General features: G+C 42.1%; 1 protein-coding gene across 4 annotated transcripts in view; it reads left to right on the forward strand.

The window, feature by feature from the left end:
- Positions 1-20612, forward strand: part of sr (zinc finger domain-containing protein striped) — a 55070-nt gene extending 34458 nt beyond the window's left edge. The window contains exons 4-6 of one of the 4 annotated variants that reach the window (XM_089462170.1): positions 13675-14325; positions 18107-18241; positions 18824-20612. In XM_089462170.1, coding sequence (XP_089318296.1) covers positions 13675-14325; positions 18107-18241; positions 18824-20226 — 2189 coding nt within the window. In that variant the 3' untranslated portion in view covers positions 20227-20612. The other 3 variants (XM_018000860.2, XM_089462177.1, XM_018000859.2) reach the window with 3 other exon arrangements.
- The last annotated feature ends 621 nt before the right edge of the window (positions 20613-21233 follow it).

Consider the following 21233-nt stretch of genomic DNA (forward strand, 5'->3'; position numbering starts at 1 on the left):
ATTGCTAAGAGGGCAGACTCAGCCAATAATATCAAGTGGCTAACACGCAAATGGTATCTTCAAGATTTAAAATCGTGCGACCGAGATAGCTGCCAGCTGCTGCTGCCTCTGCTGCTGCCTCTGCTGCTGCTGCTAGCAGTGCAATCGAAGCTAAAGTATGCGACAGTCAATACGCTTTTAATTGCAGCCTACACGAGCGACTCGAGACGCTCGCTGCCCTAACAAGACTCTCAGCCTGGCCACCATTTATGGCAATGCGGACCTTGCTCGACGTATCTTTGGAGAACGTGTTCAGATAGAGAGAGAGAGGGAGATGGAGAGATACAGAGAGAGAGAGAGAGGGAGAGAGAGAGAGATAGAGGGGGGATAAGAAACATGACAGTTTGGCATTGGCGTTCACTTTGTCCCTCTCTATCTGTATGCCTCACTCTCTCTGTCTCTGTCTCTGTCTCTGTCGCACTATTTGTTTTGTTTGGATCTTTTGAGGCGCGTGCCATGTGTCATGCAACTCGCGACTCGCGACTCGAGACTTGCGACTATCTAACGCCTCTGCCTCATCAACAGCGAACGTAGACGCCGTCTCCCCACTGACCCACGCACAAGCAGTACTAGCAGCACCACCACCAGCAGCAGCAGCAACAACAACAACAGCAACAACAATCCAACAAAGTTCTCAACTAGAGATAACACGACATAGAAAGCCCACACGACACACACAATTGGCATATGAGCAGATATACAAACATGCGAGCATATATAAGTATGTATGTACGTATGTATGAGGTTATTCCACACAATGCTGCGCCTATCACTAGAAACACTAGATTCATGGAAGTTCTGAGCTCAGCTCAAAGTATAGCATATTCGATTCATACAGTAGGAGTAGAAAACTGGAAATATTCCATTTGTTAAAAAAATGAAAGTTTTATTATTTGGCTTTTAAATTTATTTTATACGTACAATACATATTATATTATTAGCAAGCTCTTGTAAACGTGTAAAAATTGCATTTAAATTTGAATGGTATAGAATAATACATAATACTGTTTTCATTTCAATTAATAGTATAAATAAGTTAAACTCATGCAGTAGTAGGTACAACATTTTAATTTATAAATGTATTATAAATTGAATTTACAAATTAATTAAATCACTTAAAAATTAGAAATTTCTGTGAATACGAAAGTTCAGCTAAAAATAATTAAAGTTATTAAAATTATCTAAATATGTTTAATATATTCTGCTGCAATTGAATGAAATCTCAAATCAAAGTATTTAACATACATTCCCGTACACACATACATACACACATGTACATACACACTGTGTTCGAGTAAACATCAATAATTTCTATGTCAGTTCAGACCAATTCGCAAATATTTACTAGGTCTCTGCATCTTTTGTTATTGTTTACAGCCTGCACATTCCATATTGCTAGGATTGATCATCTCCGAGGCGAAATAGCGCCCACTCTGGGCGTGCAAAAATGATATATTGATATAGTTTTCTATTTATAGGCGATTTAGCTATTTCTGTGAGTTCGCGCGAATCCGAGTCTATTTATAAATCATATGCAAACAGATGAGTGCAACTGCACTTGCTGCATGACTGGGCCTTCACTCAATTCGACTGCTTCTAACTGACTGAACTCTGCTGTACAGTTCTATCTAGTGATATGTACTTTTATTTTCTGCCATGGCAAACTTCAATTAGTTTGCTAATGCGACGACAACAACAACAACAACTACAACAACTGCATCGGCAAGCTGGGCATAAATGAATGTTAGCAAATTTATGAATGTTTATTAGGCGCTGGGTGCGCTGCCAATTGAGGAAGAGGTGCAGCCAACAGCCAACAGCCAACAGCCTCCAAGTGGCAGCTCCAAGCTCCAATCTCAGACGGGAAGCTCACGTTTGCTTCGATTTGCGCTTGTGCGATCATTTTATTCATGTCCATCTTTGGCTTTTCATCATCGTCAGCAATCGGTACGCAAATTGACAATCGCTGAAACATCAGCTAAATTACTTTATTGTGCTGCAGTCAACGCGTTGATACCCTGCAGCCTAGCTACTCAAATGAAGGCTATTTGAAGAGCATATACAACTATATTGTAATCTTAAATCCGCCAAAGTAAACCAAAGTATTTTTCACTAGCATTGATTACAAATGAATATATAACGAGTCGTATAGAAAAAGCTACATAAATACACATAAAAGAATAAAAAATAATATTGTTTACTGGCAAAAAATTACCCACAGAATGTGAAATATGTAATTAATGTATTATATTTTAATATTTACCTAATTAAATTAATTTATTTTTTGTTGAATATCTCAGCCCATTGGAATATATAAAGATGTGCCAAATTAGTACTGAAACTACATAATTCATCTAGTTAGATTATAGAGTCTTGGTTCAAAGACTGCAATCATAATCAGACAATCAATCAATCAAGATCCCAGCCAAATCTAACAATCGAGAAAAGATTCGTATGCACAAGTCTTAGTTGTGATTCTACTGCATGATTAGATCACAACCTTAACATCCTTGCAGGGTATAGCCTTTCAATACTCTTTACAGGGTATTCGCCAGCTGCAATCGTAAGCATGTTGTGTTTACATATTTATTTTATCTCTTAGGGGTTGCTCGCGTGCGAATCTGAAATGCATTTTTCGTGGGCGCTGTCTGCTTCTTCTTCCTCTTGTAGTTGTTGCGTGGGACGGACTGAGACTGGGGCGGCCCGGGGGGAAAAGCCTCCCGAAAGCCATTACCCCGATAAACGAGGCACTTGCAGCTCGAATTGTGGTGCACAGTTGTTTATGGCCAGGCCCGGTAGCTGATGGATTGCAGCCTCTATTTATGGCCAAGTTGAAGGCGACGACGTCATAAAGCGCTTCTGTCTGTCTATCCGCCTGCCCGTCTGCCTGTCGGTCGGTCTGCCTGTGAATGGCTTCGGTATTTTTGGCCCACTGGCGTAATGAGTTTTCATTTTCACTAGACTAGCTGCGCGCTCTGAGGTCCACAGGTGGCATGCCGCCCCACACACCCCTCGGCCACGCCCCTCGCTGCCAAATAAACAAATACGCGTAGTGCACATCATGTGAACGCGTTTAAAAATAGTGCTCGACTTGCCTTTGTTTTGTTGGCTTCGCTCTGCATTCCCACCAGCCCAAAAAACTTTCACAAATGAGGCAAAGTTCTATTTTTGGTGTATATATCGGTTCGTATCTCTCTCAATCTCTATCTCTGTCTCTATCTCTAGCTGTAGCTGTAGCTGTATCGATGTATCTGGTCAGATAACGGCACGTAATTCCGCGCCGTCTGTTAGAAAACTTTGCCGACGTAAAAAACTTTTGCCAATTGTACTGCGTTTATTTTTAGGTCATGGCGTTCTGCTCTTGACTCCACAAAAACAAAACACAAAGAACTGAGGAACGCTTGCTGGCTATGTGTTTTGGTTGAGTTTAGCCGGCCGGTTAAATTGCTTTGGGTCATGGTCATGGGGCTAGCCCCATTCGCACTCCCAGGCGCAATCGCACTGAGCAGTCCATATCAAAGCTCGAACACAACTCGCCAGCGAATTGCCTTTTCTCAGTTTCCAAACAGCTGTTCAATATATTTGAAGAGTACTGGGAAGGGCGGATTCTCTGCAGTTTCTCTGAATGGGGGACAGCAGGAGGCGTGGCCGAGTCTTTAAAGTGTATATATTCCAAACAATTCCAATTCCAATTTATCGATAATACAGGATCATTTCTATTAGCTTCACCTTGTTGCATTTTGTTACCAAATTTATCGATATTTTGCAATTAAGTTAATGGTAATAATTAATAATAGCTTCTATATTATCCTCACATTAATAATATTTATCGATAATTTGCAAAAAGTAAATGAGAATAATATGGGAGCGTTCAGAGCATTCCCACATTAGCTTTGTTGCAAATTATCGATAACAATTTCAACTTTCATGAATTCCACTTGAATAGGATCTCAAACCTCTTTTGTCTGATATAAATATACCAATTATGTTTAATAAAAGAGAACATATATCTCAAATATACCTAAATATGTGCAGTGTATCTTAAAGTCGTCCACTCCCCACTTAATTGCGTCTGCTAGTTTTGTTTCCTTTTCTCTCTTTCTCTTTCGATAATATGTTTATTTTTCGGTTTTGCAACAATGCGGAATGCGCTGAGCTTTAGTTGTTGTTGTTGTAGTTGCTTTTGTTAATGTGCAACCTTGTCCTTAGCGCATGAAAATGCTTTAATTTTCTTTTTCTTTTGGTTTTTGTTTACTGTCCCCGTCGAAGGAAAATGTGCGAGATGAAATATTTTTGGCAAACGTCTGTCAATCGGCAAAGGCGGAAAATTGTGTGTTGCATGGAAATTTGACGTGATCTGCCCCATTGCATAAACAAAATGAAAATGCGGAACTATTTAACTGGGGTAGTACGAATGCTAGACATACAATATTTCAAATAAAGTAAATAATACGTCTTGAAGAATTTGGGATATTTTTCAATAGCAATGAAACATCATTTTATAATTCAATTTTATATATTTTTCTATATATAATATAATATTTTTATACACTTTCCATGGCATAAATATGTTTATTTACTTATCATTTATAGGAAACTCTCTTAAATCATTTTATGATATAATAGTTTCCCCAGGCTAAATTAGAAAATAAATATTTAATGCATTTTTTTGTTATATTATATTAATTTACTTCATTCTCGAGATCAAAGTTTAATTTATTTTAATATTAAATTTGATATATAATGTAAATATGTATCACAAAAATATATAATAGGGGTTTCTTGCCAAATCACCATAGTACTTTAATTTGTCACTCTCTCTCTTATTTTCCGTTTCATACGCCCCATGTTTAACATTGCAATTCCTTGACCCACCCAATCGCAAATATCTCAACTTCCGGCTGCGCTCACCCTGACCCAGGCACCCAGCTATAGATGTAGAGATTTTCGGAAACGATCTAAACAAATCCGGCGGATCGTTGCAAACTGTCCATAAATGGTCAAGTGAATCAGTTGTTTAAATTTTGTTGATGTTTTATTTATTATTATTATTATTTTTTTTTTTTTGGCGGTGGCTCCTTCATTGTGTTTACGTAGATTGAAAAGTTAATGGGCCGCAGTCGGGCTAAATGAGCGAGTGTTGATGACGTATTTTGGGAAATCATAACACTACACGCGTAAATTCTCACAGACACACTTGCACACATGCACACACAGCGAGAGAGAGAGCTTCGAATTGGGGTACCTGTTGTCTAATTTACCTCAGTGCCCCTTTGCTCGAAAGAGAGCAGCGCTGAGAGATCGGCGAAGAAAACTCACCACAGCTCTGTCGCGCGCACACACACACTCACACACACTGAGCGCGGTTGCCAAACAGGCCTGGCAAACTGTTGATTGGCTGCTCTGCGCGTGCGCCGCGAAAATGGCTGCAACCGTAGGGAGGCAACGAGCGACATGATTGGATACGCTAGCCGACCGGCCGCTAGTGAGCGCGTTGGTGTGTGTGTGTGTGTGCGTGTGCTGTGACGCGCGAGTTCCCCATGTAGCGGCGCTCAGCGTACTCAACACGTCTCCGATTCGATATCGAATTTGACGCCGTTTAGCTTTGAGGCGCGTGCCAGCTGCTGCCAAGTAGGGGCAATGCCTCTGTGCATTGTGTGTGCCCGTCCCTCTCTCTCTCTCGCTCACTCATCACACACTCACTCCCTCTCTCGCACGCGCTCGCTCTTGCGCTAGCTGTGCCGCTATGCCGATGTTGAGTTTCATTCATAAAAACCAAAAGAGGGCACATCTCGTGCCTCAGTTGTGTTCGAACAAGCAAACGCGACGGTTTGAAAGCTCAACAGCAAGCAGAGAGAAAATTCTAATAAGATAATCTGAAGCGGCAACAGCATACATAGATATACAAATACATAAATCCAACTCAACAAAATATACCAAAACAAATTATAAAATATTGTGCAAACAAGTGTCATTGAAATACGTTAACTAAATCAATTTACTTGCGAATCAGCCCAGCTGAGAGAGTGAAAGGATATTTTGCTGCTAAGAAGGCGTCTGTCTGATGAATCTAAAGCTGTGCGCCGGCAACCCAGTGAATTGTGACGTACGCAAAAACAAAAGCAAAAGCAAAAGCAAACGCCAAAGCCAAAGCCAAATACAGTTACAGTCAATGCTAACTAAAGGCACTTACCCCAAAAAATGTTAACTTAGGCATTCGTAGAATTTTTATTGATTTTACGTAGCCAGCGGGCAACATTTTTCGTGAACAGTCTGTGAAGAGTGCAGAGTGTGTGTGAGTGTGCCTGTGTGTTTTCGTGTGTGTAAGGCAGCAGTCCATAGGATTGCGCTAAGCTAAAGGGAAAGCAACCTTTGAATTCTTCAGCACGTGCCATTGCGATCCAGGTGAATAACTAATTTGTGCATAACTTAGTTAGGAAATAACACTCACAATGTTCCAATTGGGAAATTGATAACAAGTGCTTATACGTCTTATAATTTATTTGATTTTATACGTCTGTTTTTATATGTATTTCATCAGAATTTTGTATTGGTCGAACCGGAAGTCGTAAGATAAAAAAATAAGCTTGTCAAATTTTAAATTCGTGCAAATAATTATGATCCTATTTTTTTTGGAAAATTTCTAGTCAAATTATGTGAATTTGTTTAATCTTTTTGCATGATTCGAAAAAAAAAAAAAAAAAAAAAAAACAATTAAGTAAATGTTTTTCAATACGGTAAAGGAAGATTGTGTCGAGTCTCTTGAAGATTTATGATATTTCGCTTAGAATCCGTGAGGCAGTTATAGCTGTCCATATTTTATGGCCAGTTCGTTAATTATTACATATAACTAGAAAGTCTATTTTTAAGCTTATATAAATTAAGTATTTACGTTTTTAGTTTTACACAACTTTTCACTTGGCTTCGCATAGGAATTCAGCAAATAAATAAATGCGTATGTGTGTGTGATTCTATTTTTCAAGCTTCTGGGTTAGTTTATGTGCTTCACAATCAATTTCATTTAAATGTTGTGTGTTTTATTTATGCAGCAAGATAATCAGAGAAAAAAGCGTTAAATCAAGATTCAATAATTTCACAAAAAAGTGGAATATCTTGTTCCTTAATCAATTAGTATGTTTTTAACAATAAATATTGTCATGTTGCATGATAATAATACAGTGTGGCTAAAACCCTATTTTATATATATATTTACTTGATGTCAAATAAGAAACTACACAATACTGAAAAATGTATATTTATTAAATATGAATATATTTATTTAGGCATAGTAAAAATAAGCTGAGAAAATCAATAGTAAAATGAATTTTCATTTAATGTGAATGTATATCATATTAACAAATAGTATAAATAGTATACATATTTATTGTTTCGTATACATTTATTATCTATACATACACATAATAAGAAATTATATTGAGACTCGCTATAGATTTTCATTACACTCATAGAGTCATTGAAAGGGATTTACATGCCAAATTTTTGTTTAGCTAGAGGCATCTGAAAACATCCGCAACTAAATTTTCCGCTGGGGATATATTTCTGGGCACATATCTTTAATGTCTACGCCCCGTCAGTAATGTGCCTTTGCCTAGCACCTCTCGCTCTCTCTCTCTCTCTCTCTCTCCCTCTCTTTCTCGGTGTGTGGATGATCTTTAGCCATGTGAAACTAGCAACTATTGCAATTTTGTTAGATTCTCGCCATGCGAATGATGCATAAATTCATTTAACGCATAATAAACATCTCTGCACGTTATTAAATATAATAAAAACCAGATAGAAAAAAAAATCCACTCACACACACCTGACAGCGGCTACAAAATCTGGCTGCAACTGCAACTATGTATGAGTGTCTATATATGTATATAGTCAAAGTCATATATCTCAGTGTGTAGTTGTATCTGTATCTGTGTCCCGCTGCAGCTTTGTATCCGTGTCTGTGACTGTGTCTGTGTCTGTGTCGCATTGCGTCTTGCGCATCAGCTGTTTATTTAGCTGCAGTTTTTGTAATTAAATTATTGTCATTGCACTTTGCGCTTAATTTGAGAAGCGCGAGCAACAACAACACCAACAACAGCAGCAACAAATACGGCGTATTTTTGTTTACAATTTAATGGCACATCTCGGCGGCTGCGTGGACAGCGCGCCAAAAGCGTTAAGAGGGAGCCCGCTAACTCGGCCCAAAGCAGCGACAGCAGCCAGACGTGAAAAGCCAAGAAGGAACACGAAACGAAACAGCAACAGAAACGAAAACGCGCTGAAAAGAAAAGTGTGTATAAAAAGAAAAACAATTAGCAAAATGATTTACACGCAGCCTCCCATGTCCAGCGACAACAACAACAGCAACAGCAACAACAACAAAAACATTTGCTGACTTTGTCGAAAATTAATTTTTCAATTTTCCCAGTTTTCATTTTGTGCATTTCACAAACAATTTTTCATTTAGCCTTTTTGTTTCTTTCGTTTTTTGTTGTTTTCTTTTTTTATGTGTATTTAACCAAATAATTATGACATCAAAACAAAATACCGACGGCTGCTCGAAGAGTCGCTTAGCACTCTCGCCGTGGCTGCGAATGGCTCTTTGACACCACCAACAAAGAGCCATCAGCAGTCAGCAGTGGCCAGTGGTGCTGCGGTGCGGTGGTGCTGTGGTGCGGGGCTGCTGCCTCTGGCTGGGGGGCTGCCAAGCCAAACAAGCGAAAAGGCGACGCCCGCCCAGCTAAGTGCCCACTAAAATAATTTTCAAATTTTATAAAAATACACATACATGCCTTTACATGTGTGTATACCCTGTAAAACAACGACGCACTAGAGCTGTGCGCATTCAAAATACATGTTTTTACTCTGATGAAAAAACTTGTATTATGTTTTTTACTTAGCTCCAATAAAGATATTATTATTAATATATATTATACGATTTTACTAACTAATATTTTACTGAAGTAGTCATTCTTTGAAACAAAGTAGTAAAATTGTATTCCTTGTTGATTAATTAGTATACAAATATTTAATTTGATTTTATTATTTTATTTGATTTGATTTTATACTTTTTATTAATTTTTTGTATCGTATATTAATTCTTTTTAAATTTAATTACATAATTTATTTATAGTTTTATTTTTGGAATTATTGCTAATATAATATTCGTAAACTAAGCAAGCTTTTCATATTTTACTGATTAATTCATATTCAATATGATTTATATATATTATAATATAATATTTTTATTTTTTTAATTATTATTCTCTAGTATAAATCATTGTTGGCTGTTTGCATAAATTATTTTCTTGGCTTTATATTTATCAGGAACAAGAAATAATATTTTTATAATATACGCATTTCAATTCATATTTAAAACATTAGTAATAATTATATTAAAATTGTATTTAATTTTCAATTTTCATAAGTATAATAATATTCAATTTTCAATTTGTGTAAGCTCATCAATTTATTTTAACAATCTGAAAACTTCCTCGCTTCACCTTATGATTTATTTAATTTTTCAATGAATGTATAATATTAATATTCATTTATGGCTGAAATGCTGTAGAGGGTAAAGCAATGTCGAGCTGTTGTTGCTGTTTGATATTGTTGCTGCTAGTGCCTAGTGCCTGCGGCTGTTTATTTTCATTAATTGTTCTCATGAGGAAACACAGCAGCAACAACACCAGCAACAACATCTACAACATCTACAACAACAACAACAACACCATGCCCAGTCGAAGCTGTTGGCATGAAAAGTGTGACAAAGTGTTACGCATGCAAAGACGGCGTCGGCAAAAGATACATTTTCCATGTTGCAGTTGTTGTTGCTGGTGTTGCTGGTGTTGTTGTTGGTGCACTGCTTAACTTGTTGGCTGGCTAACTTGTCCAGCTGCTGTCCAGTTGTCCAGTTGTCCGTGGCAGGCTGTCCGAGACGAAGCCGCAGCCGCAGCCGCAGCAGAAGCTGCCCGCTGCGTGAATGATGGACTTTGTCTTTGTCTCCTGCATCTGCCAGCTCGCTGATACGGCAGAGAGTTGTTGCAGCAACTGTTGCATGCGAGCTGCATGTTTGTATCTATGCCCGCTGCCAGATACTTTTACTGCACGTCTTTTGCAGTTTGACTAATGACGCCGCCTCTCGAGGCGTTTCTCCAATTTCTTTTTATGTTAATAACCAGCAACAGCAACAACAACGGCAGCCACAACAACAATAATAACAACTGTAATTCTTGTTGCTGTTAATTGCTCGACCTTTGGGCATTTGCTCGGACGCTTTTTGCCCAAGGTTAGCTCAAGATATCGAATCTCACACAGCTCTTTATGCAAATCTCTGTCCATCTGTCCATCGGTCATTGCATAATGACAACAACAACAACAACAACCCTATAATAATAACTCTGTACATACAATAATAGCCCAAAGACAACAGATTGCATTATTTTTGGAGCCGCTAAGTAGCCAAGTCGATAAGGTCGCCACCTAATCCTCAATGAGGCCTCCATAAATACCTAAAAACAACAATAAAGCTCAGCTCGCACCGAAGATGCATTGAAGCTGTTCGCAGTTGCCGTTGTTGCTGCTGCTGTTGTTGCTGCTGCTGTTGTTGCTGCTGCTGTTGTTGCTGTTGTCTTTGTCTTCGTGTCTCGCTGCGGGTCAGCTTCGAGCTCGGGCTCCACTTGCCGAGCTAAACAAATTGGCGCCCATCTATCGAATTGTTAACACTCGAAGAGCAGAACCCCAAATGGAACTGCGCCACCAGTCAGACACACACACACATACACATACACACACGCACAGATAGCAACAACAACAGCAACCGGTTTGGCAAAACTTAATTAAAATAATATCAACATAACAATTTTTATTTTGTTTTTGTTGTATAGATTTTTTCTTCTTAGCTTTTTGCCTTTCTTTCTTCCTCATCGGAGTCGCAGCTCGAAGCTGTGTGCCAATATTCATTCATGGCAAAATCTTGAGCACTCGCCTCGACTCGATCCTTCCAAGACGCCCGAGACGCCCGAGACGCCCGAGACGCCCCAGACGGCGACTACTATGCCCAAATGCTATGCAAAATTATGCAGAGTGAAAGAAACGGGCGACAGACTCACACAAGATTTACTACACATATAAAGATTATGTGTGCTTAGTACAGTGGGCGCCCACTAGGCGGGCAACTCAACTGGCTGAGCCCATTTTGAAATAGATCAACTGCATAGTATTCTAGAACACAATATAGAATTGTTAGCAGAGCGCCAATATACCCGTTTGGCAAGGTGTGCACATTGCGATTGTGCAAGCATTTGGTATAATGGACCTTCATTAACTCATGCCGTATCATATGGATGAGCAAGAATTACTCATGTCTGATAGAGAAGCCTCTTTAAAAGAGATCGGAGATGGTTCAATGTATGGTATATGATATAATATGAAATAATATGCATTTTTGTGCTTGTACAAATCTGAATTGTTATCGTAAACAAATGAATCCATATAGTCATGCGCTTCTATCTGTTGGAATGATTCTACACATTCTTCATATGTCTTTGTATATGTCTATATACTTTACCAAGTTAATCTCAACATATATTTGTATATCTATATCCCAAATTTATCCATATCGCTGCTGTGATAGTCAATATATCTGCTTATAGAGTATATTAAGACTATATATACCCGACTATATTATCTGTGCTGCACTATTAGCTCCAGCTAGACTCCAGCTGGAGTACATTCATCGAGCACACTCTCGATTCCCTCTCCCTGTGGTGTACCTTAGGCAATGCTCACTGTAGTAGGCCAACTTAAAATGTAAATGTCTGCGGCACGAACAGCCGCAACAACGGCCTGAGCGTTCGCAGCTTTGCTTTTTTCTCCCTCTCCCTCTCTCCCACTCGCTCTCCTGCTCAGTCTTTTTTTTTTTAAGGGAGTGTCAATTGTTAGCCAAGTTATTAAGCGCACAAGAAGAGGCTGATGCCGTAGCTGGCCAAGATCAGAGCTCAGATTGAGCAGAGCCAGCAGAGCCAGGCGGGGACCAGCTCGACCCGAAAGAAGAAGAAAACCCAAACCAAAAAAAAAAACAGTTCGAGCTGTGAATGATCTTTGATCGACTGTAAAAATTATTGACTGCGCCGCATAATTTTATGAATGAATGGAACAACAATCAGCAGAGCAACAGCAACAGAGACACAGCACGCGCTGTGCTTTAGCTATATCTCTGTCTTTGTAAGTGTGTGTGTGTGTGTGTGTGTGTGTGTGTGTTTGGCTTTGTTCAATGTAATTTCAGTGGTCCGCCGCTCGCTCGATCGCCGCTTGTCTCGTCTCGAGTGCACTTTGCCACGGAAATTATGCGTGAAATCAAATGTAAATAAAAAAGCAAAAGTGCCAAAACAGCAAAACCAGCTGGAGACGAGCTGAGCGAAGATGCTGCAGTCGAATGTCTGCCTCTCTGTGTGTGTGTGTGTGCTTGTGGAGGGTTTCGCTGCTGGCCAACTGCTGGCACGGTAGTTATTTTGGCGCATAGCTGGCTGTCAACACGAGTGCACTTGTAATGCAAATCAACGCGGTCAAGTCGAACGACGACGGCGACGACGCAAGACGCACTCGAGGATGACGCCACAGTTGCGGGCGACGTGGATCTTGGGCATCGCGGAGATCTCGGAGATCTCGGAGATCTCGGCGTGGACAGAGTCAAATCAGCGCCGTTTGCCAAATTATAAGCCAAGTTTATGGCATATGGCCGGCATTTAATTACGCATTGCGCAACTGCAGTGCGCCTCTCTGTGTTTTTCTCCATGCTGGAGTGGGCTTTGCGGGGCATTGCGTAAGGTCAACGCTTGACCCAATGCGCGGCCATCGGTGACCCACTTGGATCGGAGGTGTGCAGCTGTGGGAAAGCCGCATGTTCTACTTCTCACTGAGTCCACTTAAGAGCTTAATCGATATTAATTTAATTGCTTAGCTCGAGTGTGAGCCGCCAACTGCGCTCGCTCGGACTCGGACTCGGACTCGGGCTGAATGTGGTGCGTGGGCGCAGTCGCAGCCCCCAGTCCGAAAGTCTTGACAAGATGCCACGCATGACACGAAATTTGTGGCGAATTAAACTGTTTGTGGCTCATAAATTGCGGTAAACGGCTGCGTGTTATGCAATTGAACAGCTGTCATGGCAAATCAATTAAAAATTGTCTCAAATATGCCCCAAAAAGAGAACAGCAACAGCCCGCCCGATTGGCGGTGTCAGCACCACCCGCTGCGGCAGACTTTAGCTTATTTCTTCCCATTCCGTTATCCGGCAGCGACTCATAGCGGGCTAAGGCAGGCGACAAGTTGCATTTGGCACTGCTCGATCTATGAGCCTAATTAGGCCCCAGCGGTGCGAACTGCAATTAATCCACCGAATCGGTAATTGTTGTCGATTGGCAGATTTGCCAATGCAGAGATATTCAATATAATAAGATAATAATACAGTATTAATTCAAAACATATATTTTTATTAATTTTAAGAACTGTCTTTTGATTATATATAATAAAATATATATTTTAATCTTCATTTAGATAGTTTAGTACTCCACGTTTATTATAAAATGTACTAATCATATATATCTCGCTCTCTTTCTCCCTCTCTCTCGGCCTCTGCAGGCGGCGTAGCCCCTGGAACTCCATCAGCGGCCATGATCATGGAAGGGCTTGAAACCCTGGTGGCGCCCACGCATCACGCATTCCTGCTCACCGAAACGGCCGCCGCGGCCCACTTCAATGTGCTGAGCTTTGACACGTGCCTGTTCAAGACCAGCACGGCGCAGAGCGGCAGCCCCTCGGCTGCCAGTTACCTGGGCGCCGCGCAGTTCGGCGCGGCCAGCAGCTCCTCCGCGGCTGCCAGCAGCAGCAGTGGCCAGACTCTGCTGCACTACACGACAGCGGTCAGTCACAATCACAACAACAATAGCAACAGCAACAGCAACAGCAACAACAACAATAACAACTCGGTGCTGCGCGCACGCAATCAAACAGCCACGCCCACACAGGGCGGCAGTCCAGGCAGCGTGGCAGCCCAGCCAAGTGCAGGCAGCGCAGCAGCCGCAAGCAGCGGCCGCAGCTCCGCCTCGCACCTCAGCCTGCTGAACACCAGCCAGCAGAGTCCCGTCACAGCCAGCGAGCACGGCGTGGCCGTGGAGGCCAAACAGCTCATCGAGGCTCTGCCCGGCGATCTCAATACGCCGGTGACCACGTCGAGCGACATTCCGTCGTTCTTTGGCCCATCCACAGTGGTTGAACCACCGCCAATAACCGGTGAGTGTAGAACAACTCTAGCAAAAATCAGAGATCTGGGAAGTCCCAGACTTTAACTGTAAATACGATTACATAGAAAATAGTTGTAATAAAATTATAAAAAATAAATATGATGCGATTAGACTGTGAGATAACTAATTAACCAATCTGTCTGCTGAGAGTTTAGTCCAACTGGAAGGGTCAGTTGATTATGTGATTATGATTATGATATCCCTTCATGAGATATTTCAGCATCTGGACTGCTGAATATGCAACAGACACAGAAAACTAATAATAATAATAATAATAATAATAATAATAATAATAATAATAATAATAAGAAATCAATATAAAATAAAATAAAATAATAGAACTGTCTTTAGCATGCGCGATGCGAATCAAGGGAAAATTATATATATGAAATTATTGATTGAAATAGTTATAGGCTTTGTATATAAACATTTTCTGCTTAATTTTGTATAATTATAAATTTTCAATTTATATAGATAGCTCAAGCAAAAGTATTGAGCAAATAAAATATATATGAAAGGTATTTCAAATATTACCTACAACTTCTACTCTCATATGTGTTTCCTATGAAGCCCATAGGAACTTATCAAACTGAATTTCCCACACGCACGACGAACTCCTTCACATAGCCAACAATGCTTGTGTGTGAGTGTTAGGGTATATCACCGAAAGGCAGATAATATGAGCGCACTTTTGCTTGGAGTTTCTTTATCTGAGCGCTGCTAATGGATGCAGCTGCCACATGCTGCAGTTGCAGTTGCAGTTGCAGTTGCAGTTGCAGTTGCAGTTGCAGTCCGCGCGGACTCTAAATATGCAACTAATCCGTTGTCAAGCTTAAGCCGCTACATAAATCAGTCTCAGTCGAGGCCAGAAAGCATGCCAGCTCGCTCTCTCTCTCTCTCGCTCTCTCCCTGTCTCACTCTCACCTCAACACTCATTCAGCAGAAAAGCTGATAAGGCAAAACAAGTTCAAAATCAAAAAACAAACATTCAAAAATTTCAAGTACCAATTTTATTGAAATTTTCGACTTGTTTCTTTTCGTTGTTTTTTCTTCTCTTTTTTTTTTTTTTTTTTTTTTTTGCAGCTTTGTGATTTCTTTTATTAATTATGGGCCATGTTAAGAGTCAGTGAAGAGCTTGACATAAATAAGCAAATATGGACAGATCAGATATATATATATAAATTCATTTATTTATACACATTTATCTCTCTCTCTCTCTGCCTCTTTCTCTTTCTCTCTGTCTGTGGGCATTTAATGAAGACCTTTCAATAAAATTAGTCGTCAAACATAATATATTTTTTATTAATTGCAAATAAATTCAATTGCATTCAGAGCGGGAGAGTGCGCGAATGAAAGATCTCGCTCTCCCTATCTCTCTCTCTCTCTCTCTCTCTCTCTCTCTCTCTCTCTCTCTTTTTATTCTAAGACTGCACAATAAAACAAAAGGCACTTAATTAATCAACCAGACAACAACTACAACAACAACAGCAGCTACAACAACAACAATAATAATAATAATAATACATAATAGCAACAACAATGGCACATGTATTAAACATTTCCGTTCAGTGTCAATGTTTCGAGCGCAATTTACTCGGCTCGAGATACGACGCCAGAGTCCAGAGACGATATCAACGCCATACATACATATTTGCGTATGTATGTGTGTGTGCTACAGCGCTAAGCATGACATATGCACAAATGAAACAAGAAGAAGAAGCAGCAGCAGCAGAAAGAAACACACTTCTAATTGAATTAAGGCAAAGCAAATAAAGTATACTAGATTTTCCGAGCACTATCAAAAACAATTGAGTTTAATTGCTCGCGTCATACTTATCTTGTCCCCCGCCGCGGACAGAGATCGACTGTAGGAAAAGTGTCGACCAGGCTCAGATTTTTCGGCTAGGAGCAATTGAAAATGCATAAAATCTGAGTGTATATATATTTATATATATGAATATGAATATTGTGTATATAGCTGTAGCATGTGCAATATATTCAAGTAGCAGCAACATTCTAAAACAAAACCCGAAACGCACTCATAAATTTGGCGCAGTCGCCTGACAAGCGGCCCACGCAGCAAACAAATTGTCAGCGGAAAATAACAAATAAAATAAAATGTATATCGGGCAGATGGAAAAGAGCGAAAATCCAACAGCATAAGAAACCATGCAACAAACGAGCGAGAGGGGTGGGGGAGGGGGGCTGTATTTCTAGCGTATTTTCATTTCTAGTTGGCTGCCGGACAATGATAAAGCAGCTTTTAATCGCTAAACTTGGCAGCAGCCACAGGCATTACTTATGGCCAACTGGATGAGTTATGCATGTGGCATGTGGCATGTGGCAAGTGGCAAGTGCAATGGGCGCAACAAATAGACCAATTGCCATTGTCTGCTGTCTCCAAAAATTGCGTTTGCCACTGCCAAATAAACTCGACATTAATTATGCCCGCAATAAATGGCAGATGACTAAGCCACTAAATACATATATATACATATGCATATGCATCAGTGTGTGTGTGTATGTAAAATGATTCTGTGAATTGAAGCGCATGCCCCGCTCGAGAGCTTTGGCCGAGATTGATGTCGCAGCACATTAGGCGCAATGCAACTCAATCAATACGTTAAGCCAACGGCTGTGGCATTAATGACCATGACAATGATCATCATCATCATCATCATCATCATCAACGGGATGCACGTACAAAAACAACCAACAGAGCGCAAAAGGCGTCCAGCAAAAGCCACTCCGAACGGGCCGAGCTGCGAGCCCAGCGGTAGCCGCGTAATTAGTCTTCTGGCCGACACTTTTGCCTGCCTAGAGATGGGCGCGTGACACGACGGCCCCAGCTGCCCGATGAGTCACTCTAATCTACTGCATAAAGCAAAACACAAATACATAGATCGTCTATACATGTAAATATACATATATACAAAATGTAGATTAATCTATATGTAAATGCAAATAAATAATTATATAAAAATATAAAATGTAATATAAGCATATATAACGATTGCATTGCTTGTTCCTCCCCAGAGTTTCTAGTTGCTTACATTTTCTGCTAAAGTCAACTGCAGGATGTATAACAATGAATAATTCCAATAAAAATAAAATAGAATAGATAGCATAATAGAATAGAATAATTGTATGGTCAAGACTAATTGTATTTCCTACCGTACTCCAATTCGATTCTGACAAATCGGCGCACTTCCAATTAGAGTTGCTTACAGTTCGCCATGCTGTGTATGTTGTTCCAATTGGAATATCGATTACCAGCATAGATAGTCATTAGGAAATAATATTAAAACTGTTCCCAAATTTTGAATATATGTATTTAAATCAACTGTACTCCCTTTCATTGATATATCGTTTATATCGTGCAGTGCTGCTCGTGCTCGTGCTCGTGCTCGTGCTCGCACTGTCATCGCTAGCTGCAACTTTGCCAGCTTCGGCGGCAACGATGAGCGATGATGCGACCTCCCGTGTCGTTCGATTTCCGCGAAATCAAAGCGCGCCCAGCTGCAGCAGCAGCCCATATAACACTAACTTCAATGCCAGGGCCGTTCAAGCGAACTGTGATTGATATCGAGCCGAGCCAGAGCCAGAAACGAGAGAGCGAAGCAACAACAACAACAACAGAAACAAACAAAAACAAAAAGTAAAGCATTGCCAGCATTGCTATCGAGGGTTTAGGCCAAGCTTAGATAATATCGTCAAGAGCTAGAAACAGCCAACTAAAGTCATAAAAATCCTTTTGCACCTCATTGCAGGCTCCATTGCTTCCGAGGATCTGTCGCTGGAGCCGCAGGTGGTGTCCGCTGCCAGCCCCGTGTTGTCCTCCTGCAGCCCGCTGAAGGAGGAGCGCAGCACGCCGCCCGCCCTCTCCATTGTCAAGGAAGAATCAAGTAATAATAGTTGTAACATGTACCCACTACACAACAACAACAGCCACCACACATCTGCAACAACAACAGCAACAACACCCGACACTGCAACAACAAAGCAAACGGCGAGCGACGCCAGCAACACTGAAAGCGCTCGCTCGCCCGCAGCAACAACCACAGCTGCGGCTGGCAATAGCAGCAGCAGCAACAGCAACACGCACTCACAACAACAACAACAGCAGCAACAGCTGCAGCACAACAACAACAACAATAGCCACTGTCAACACAGTCACCAACAACAGCAACAACAACATCAGCAGCAGCAGCATATGAGCTCGCCACAACACCAACAACAATACCAACTACAACAACAACACCAAATACTACACCAACAACAACAGCAACAGCAACAGTTGCCACACCACCATCATCATCATCATCACCATCACCACAATCACCATCAACACCAACAACAGCAACAGCAACACCAACAGCAGCAACACCAACAACACCAACAACAGCAACACTACCAACAGCAGCATGCACTACAACAACAACAACTGCCTGGCAAAATCTCATACCGTGCCGTTTTCACCACGACAGGCAACACCAACAACAGCATGAACGCAGCCCAGCAGCTGCAGCACCAGCAGCAGCAGCAGCAGCAGCAACACCAGCAGCAGCAACAACAACACCAACAGCAATTGGCCTCCCCGCAGCTGAGTGTGCTGCCCGGGCAGATGTCGCCGCCGTCGAACAGCTTGGGCAACAGCTGGGGCCTGCCCAGTCCGGACAAGTCGCTCTTCCAGCCGCCCATGTTCAGTCTGCCCGCCCACTACGCCCTGCAGCAGCAGCAGCAGCAGCAACAGCAGCAGCACCAGCAGCAACAGGCAGCCGCGGCCACGCCATCGCCCTATGACGATGGACGCGCTGCCGTGACTGCGGCTCAGCACGCCGAGCTGTTGGGCCTCAGCATGGACTGCACGCCCCTGAAGCAGGCCTCGATCTACACCGGCGGCACCGTGTCGACCGCCAACTTTGCAGGCCTCGCCGAGCTGCACAGCAGCCACGAGCAGCTGCAGCAGCAGCAGCAGCAATACGCCGTTCGCTCCCAGCTGTCCGTGGGCACGCCCAAGTACCAGTGGCTGGACACGCCCGCTGAATACGTGGCGGCCGCTGCAGTCGTCCAGCAGCAGCAGCAGCAGCAACAGCAACAGCAGCAGCAGCAGACCCTGGTGCTGCCTGGACCCACGTCCTCGGCTAGCTCGAGCAATGCAGCGCTCGGCGTGCTCATACCCAAGCAGGAGACCTACACGGACATGCAGCCCAGCTCGAACGGCACGGGCTACTCCAGCGCCTCGGCAGCTGCGGCTGCCGCTGCCGCTGCCGCCGTCCAGCTGGCCGAGTACAGTCCGTCCACCAGCAAGGGCCACGAGATACTGTCGCAGGTCTACCAGCAGAGCAGCGTGCCGCTGAAGCTGGTGCCCGTCAAGCCCCGCAAGTACCCCAACCGGCCCAGCAAGACGCCCGTGCACGAGCGGCCGTACGCGTGCCCCGTGGAGAACTGCGACAGGCGCTTCTCGCGCTCGGACGAGCTCACCCGCCACATCCGCATACACACGGGCCAGAAGCCATTCCAGTGCCGCATCTGCATGCGCAGCTTCAGCCGCAGCGACCACCTGACCACCCACATCCGCACCCACACCGGCGAGAAGCCCTTCAGCTGCGACATCTGCGGCCGCAAGTTCGCCCGCTCCGACGAGAAGAAGCGCCACGCCAAGGTGCACCTCAAGCAGCGCATCAAGAAGGAGTCCAAGCTGAGTCGCGAGCAGCACCAGCAGCAGCAGCAGCAACAGCAGCAGCAGGCCGCAGCAGCCGCCCAGCAGCAGCAACTGCAGCAGCAGCAGCACCACCACCAGCAGCACCAGCAGCAGCAGTACCAGCACCACCACCTGCTCCACGCCACCGATCTGGCCAACGTGGCTTCCAGTGCGACCAGCATGTAGGCCACAGAGAACTCAACGTCTTCGATTGATTTCAGCAGCGAGCGCCGCCGGCCGACGGACTACGAGGAGCTGGGCATCGATCTCAGCCTGGCCATAGACATCGACGAGAGTCCCGAGTCCTTCGAGCTCGCCCTGACGTCCGACCACGAGGCGCTGTCGCCGCTGACCAGCTCGCTGGACTTCGACTATGTGATGGTTAGCCCGGGCTCCAGCGAGCTCCTGCTGTGCAGCCAGGACTCCTGCAGCCAGGGCCTTTAGGCTCCAACTGAATACAATAAGAGTTCAATATATTTCGACTACCAATCTCAAGCAGGAATCAATCGCTGATGCTGAATTTAAGCAACAAAAACTAAAAAAAAAAAAAAAAAAAAAAAAAAAAAAACAAATCTGAGAAAAATAGCAAACAGAGATAAAATTAGCTAAATAATTACAAAAGTTGTAGCCGTAATTTTTGGGTTGTGCTAGCAGCAAAATCTACGCAAGACATATATGTTAAACATAACCTAAATATAATCTTAAAAACTAAACTCAATCGTCATTTGGCAGCCACACTAAACAAAACAATAACAATAACAACAACAAAAGCAAAGGCATAGTTACTAACCCAAATAAAGTCTTTAAACTAAACAGAAGAAGAAGAAACAAAAAATGGAAAGATAATGCAAAAAAAATAATAATAATGTTTACAAATATTTAACTTATGTCTCTAATACTGTGATCTCATGTGTAATAATTATTAATTTTAATTTCCTATAACTAAAAAAAAATATATAAAATAAAACAATTAATTTTTAATACAATTATAATCCCCTTCAACTTTGCATAGCTAATGTTCATTTAAAATTAAAAAAAAAAAAGAAAAAAAAATCAAAAACAAATTCTAACACGAGAAACTAATTTATTGCAGTTAAGCATTTTAAAGTATCTTATTAACTTATTTAGCATCTTAGTGTTTAAGTTTAACACACACGCATACACACACACACACACATACATCGATAACAAAA

Source organism: Drosophila arizonae, chromosome 2 (genome assembly GCF_054131065.1).
Source record: "Drosophila arizonae isolate 15081-1271.41 chromosome 2, UAZ_ARI_1.0, whole genome shotgun sequence".
Classification (NCBI taxonomy): domain Eukaryota; kingdom Metazoa; phylum Arthropoda; class Insecta; order Diptera; family Drosophilidae; genus Drosophila; species Drosophila arizonae.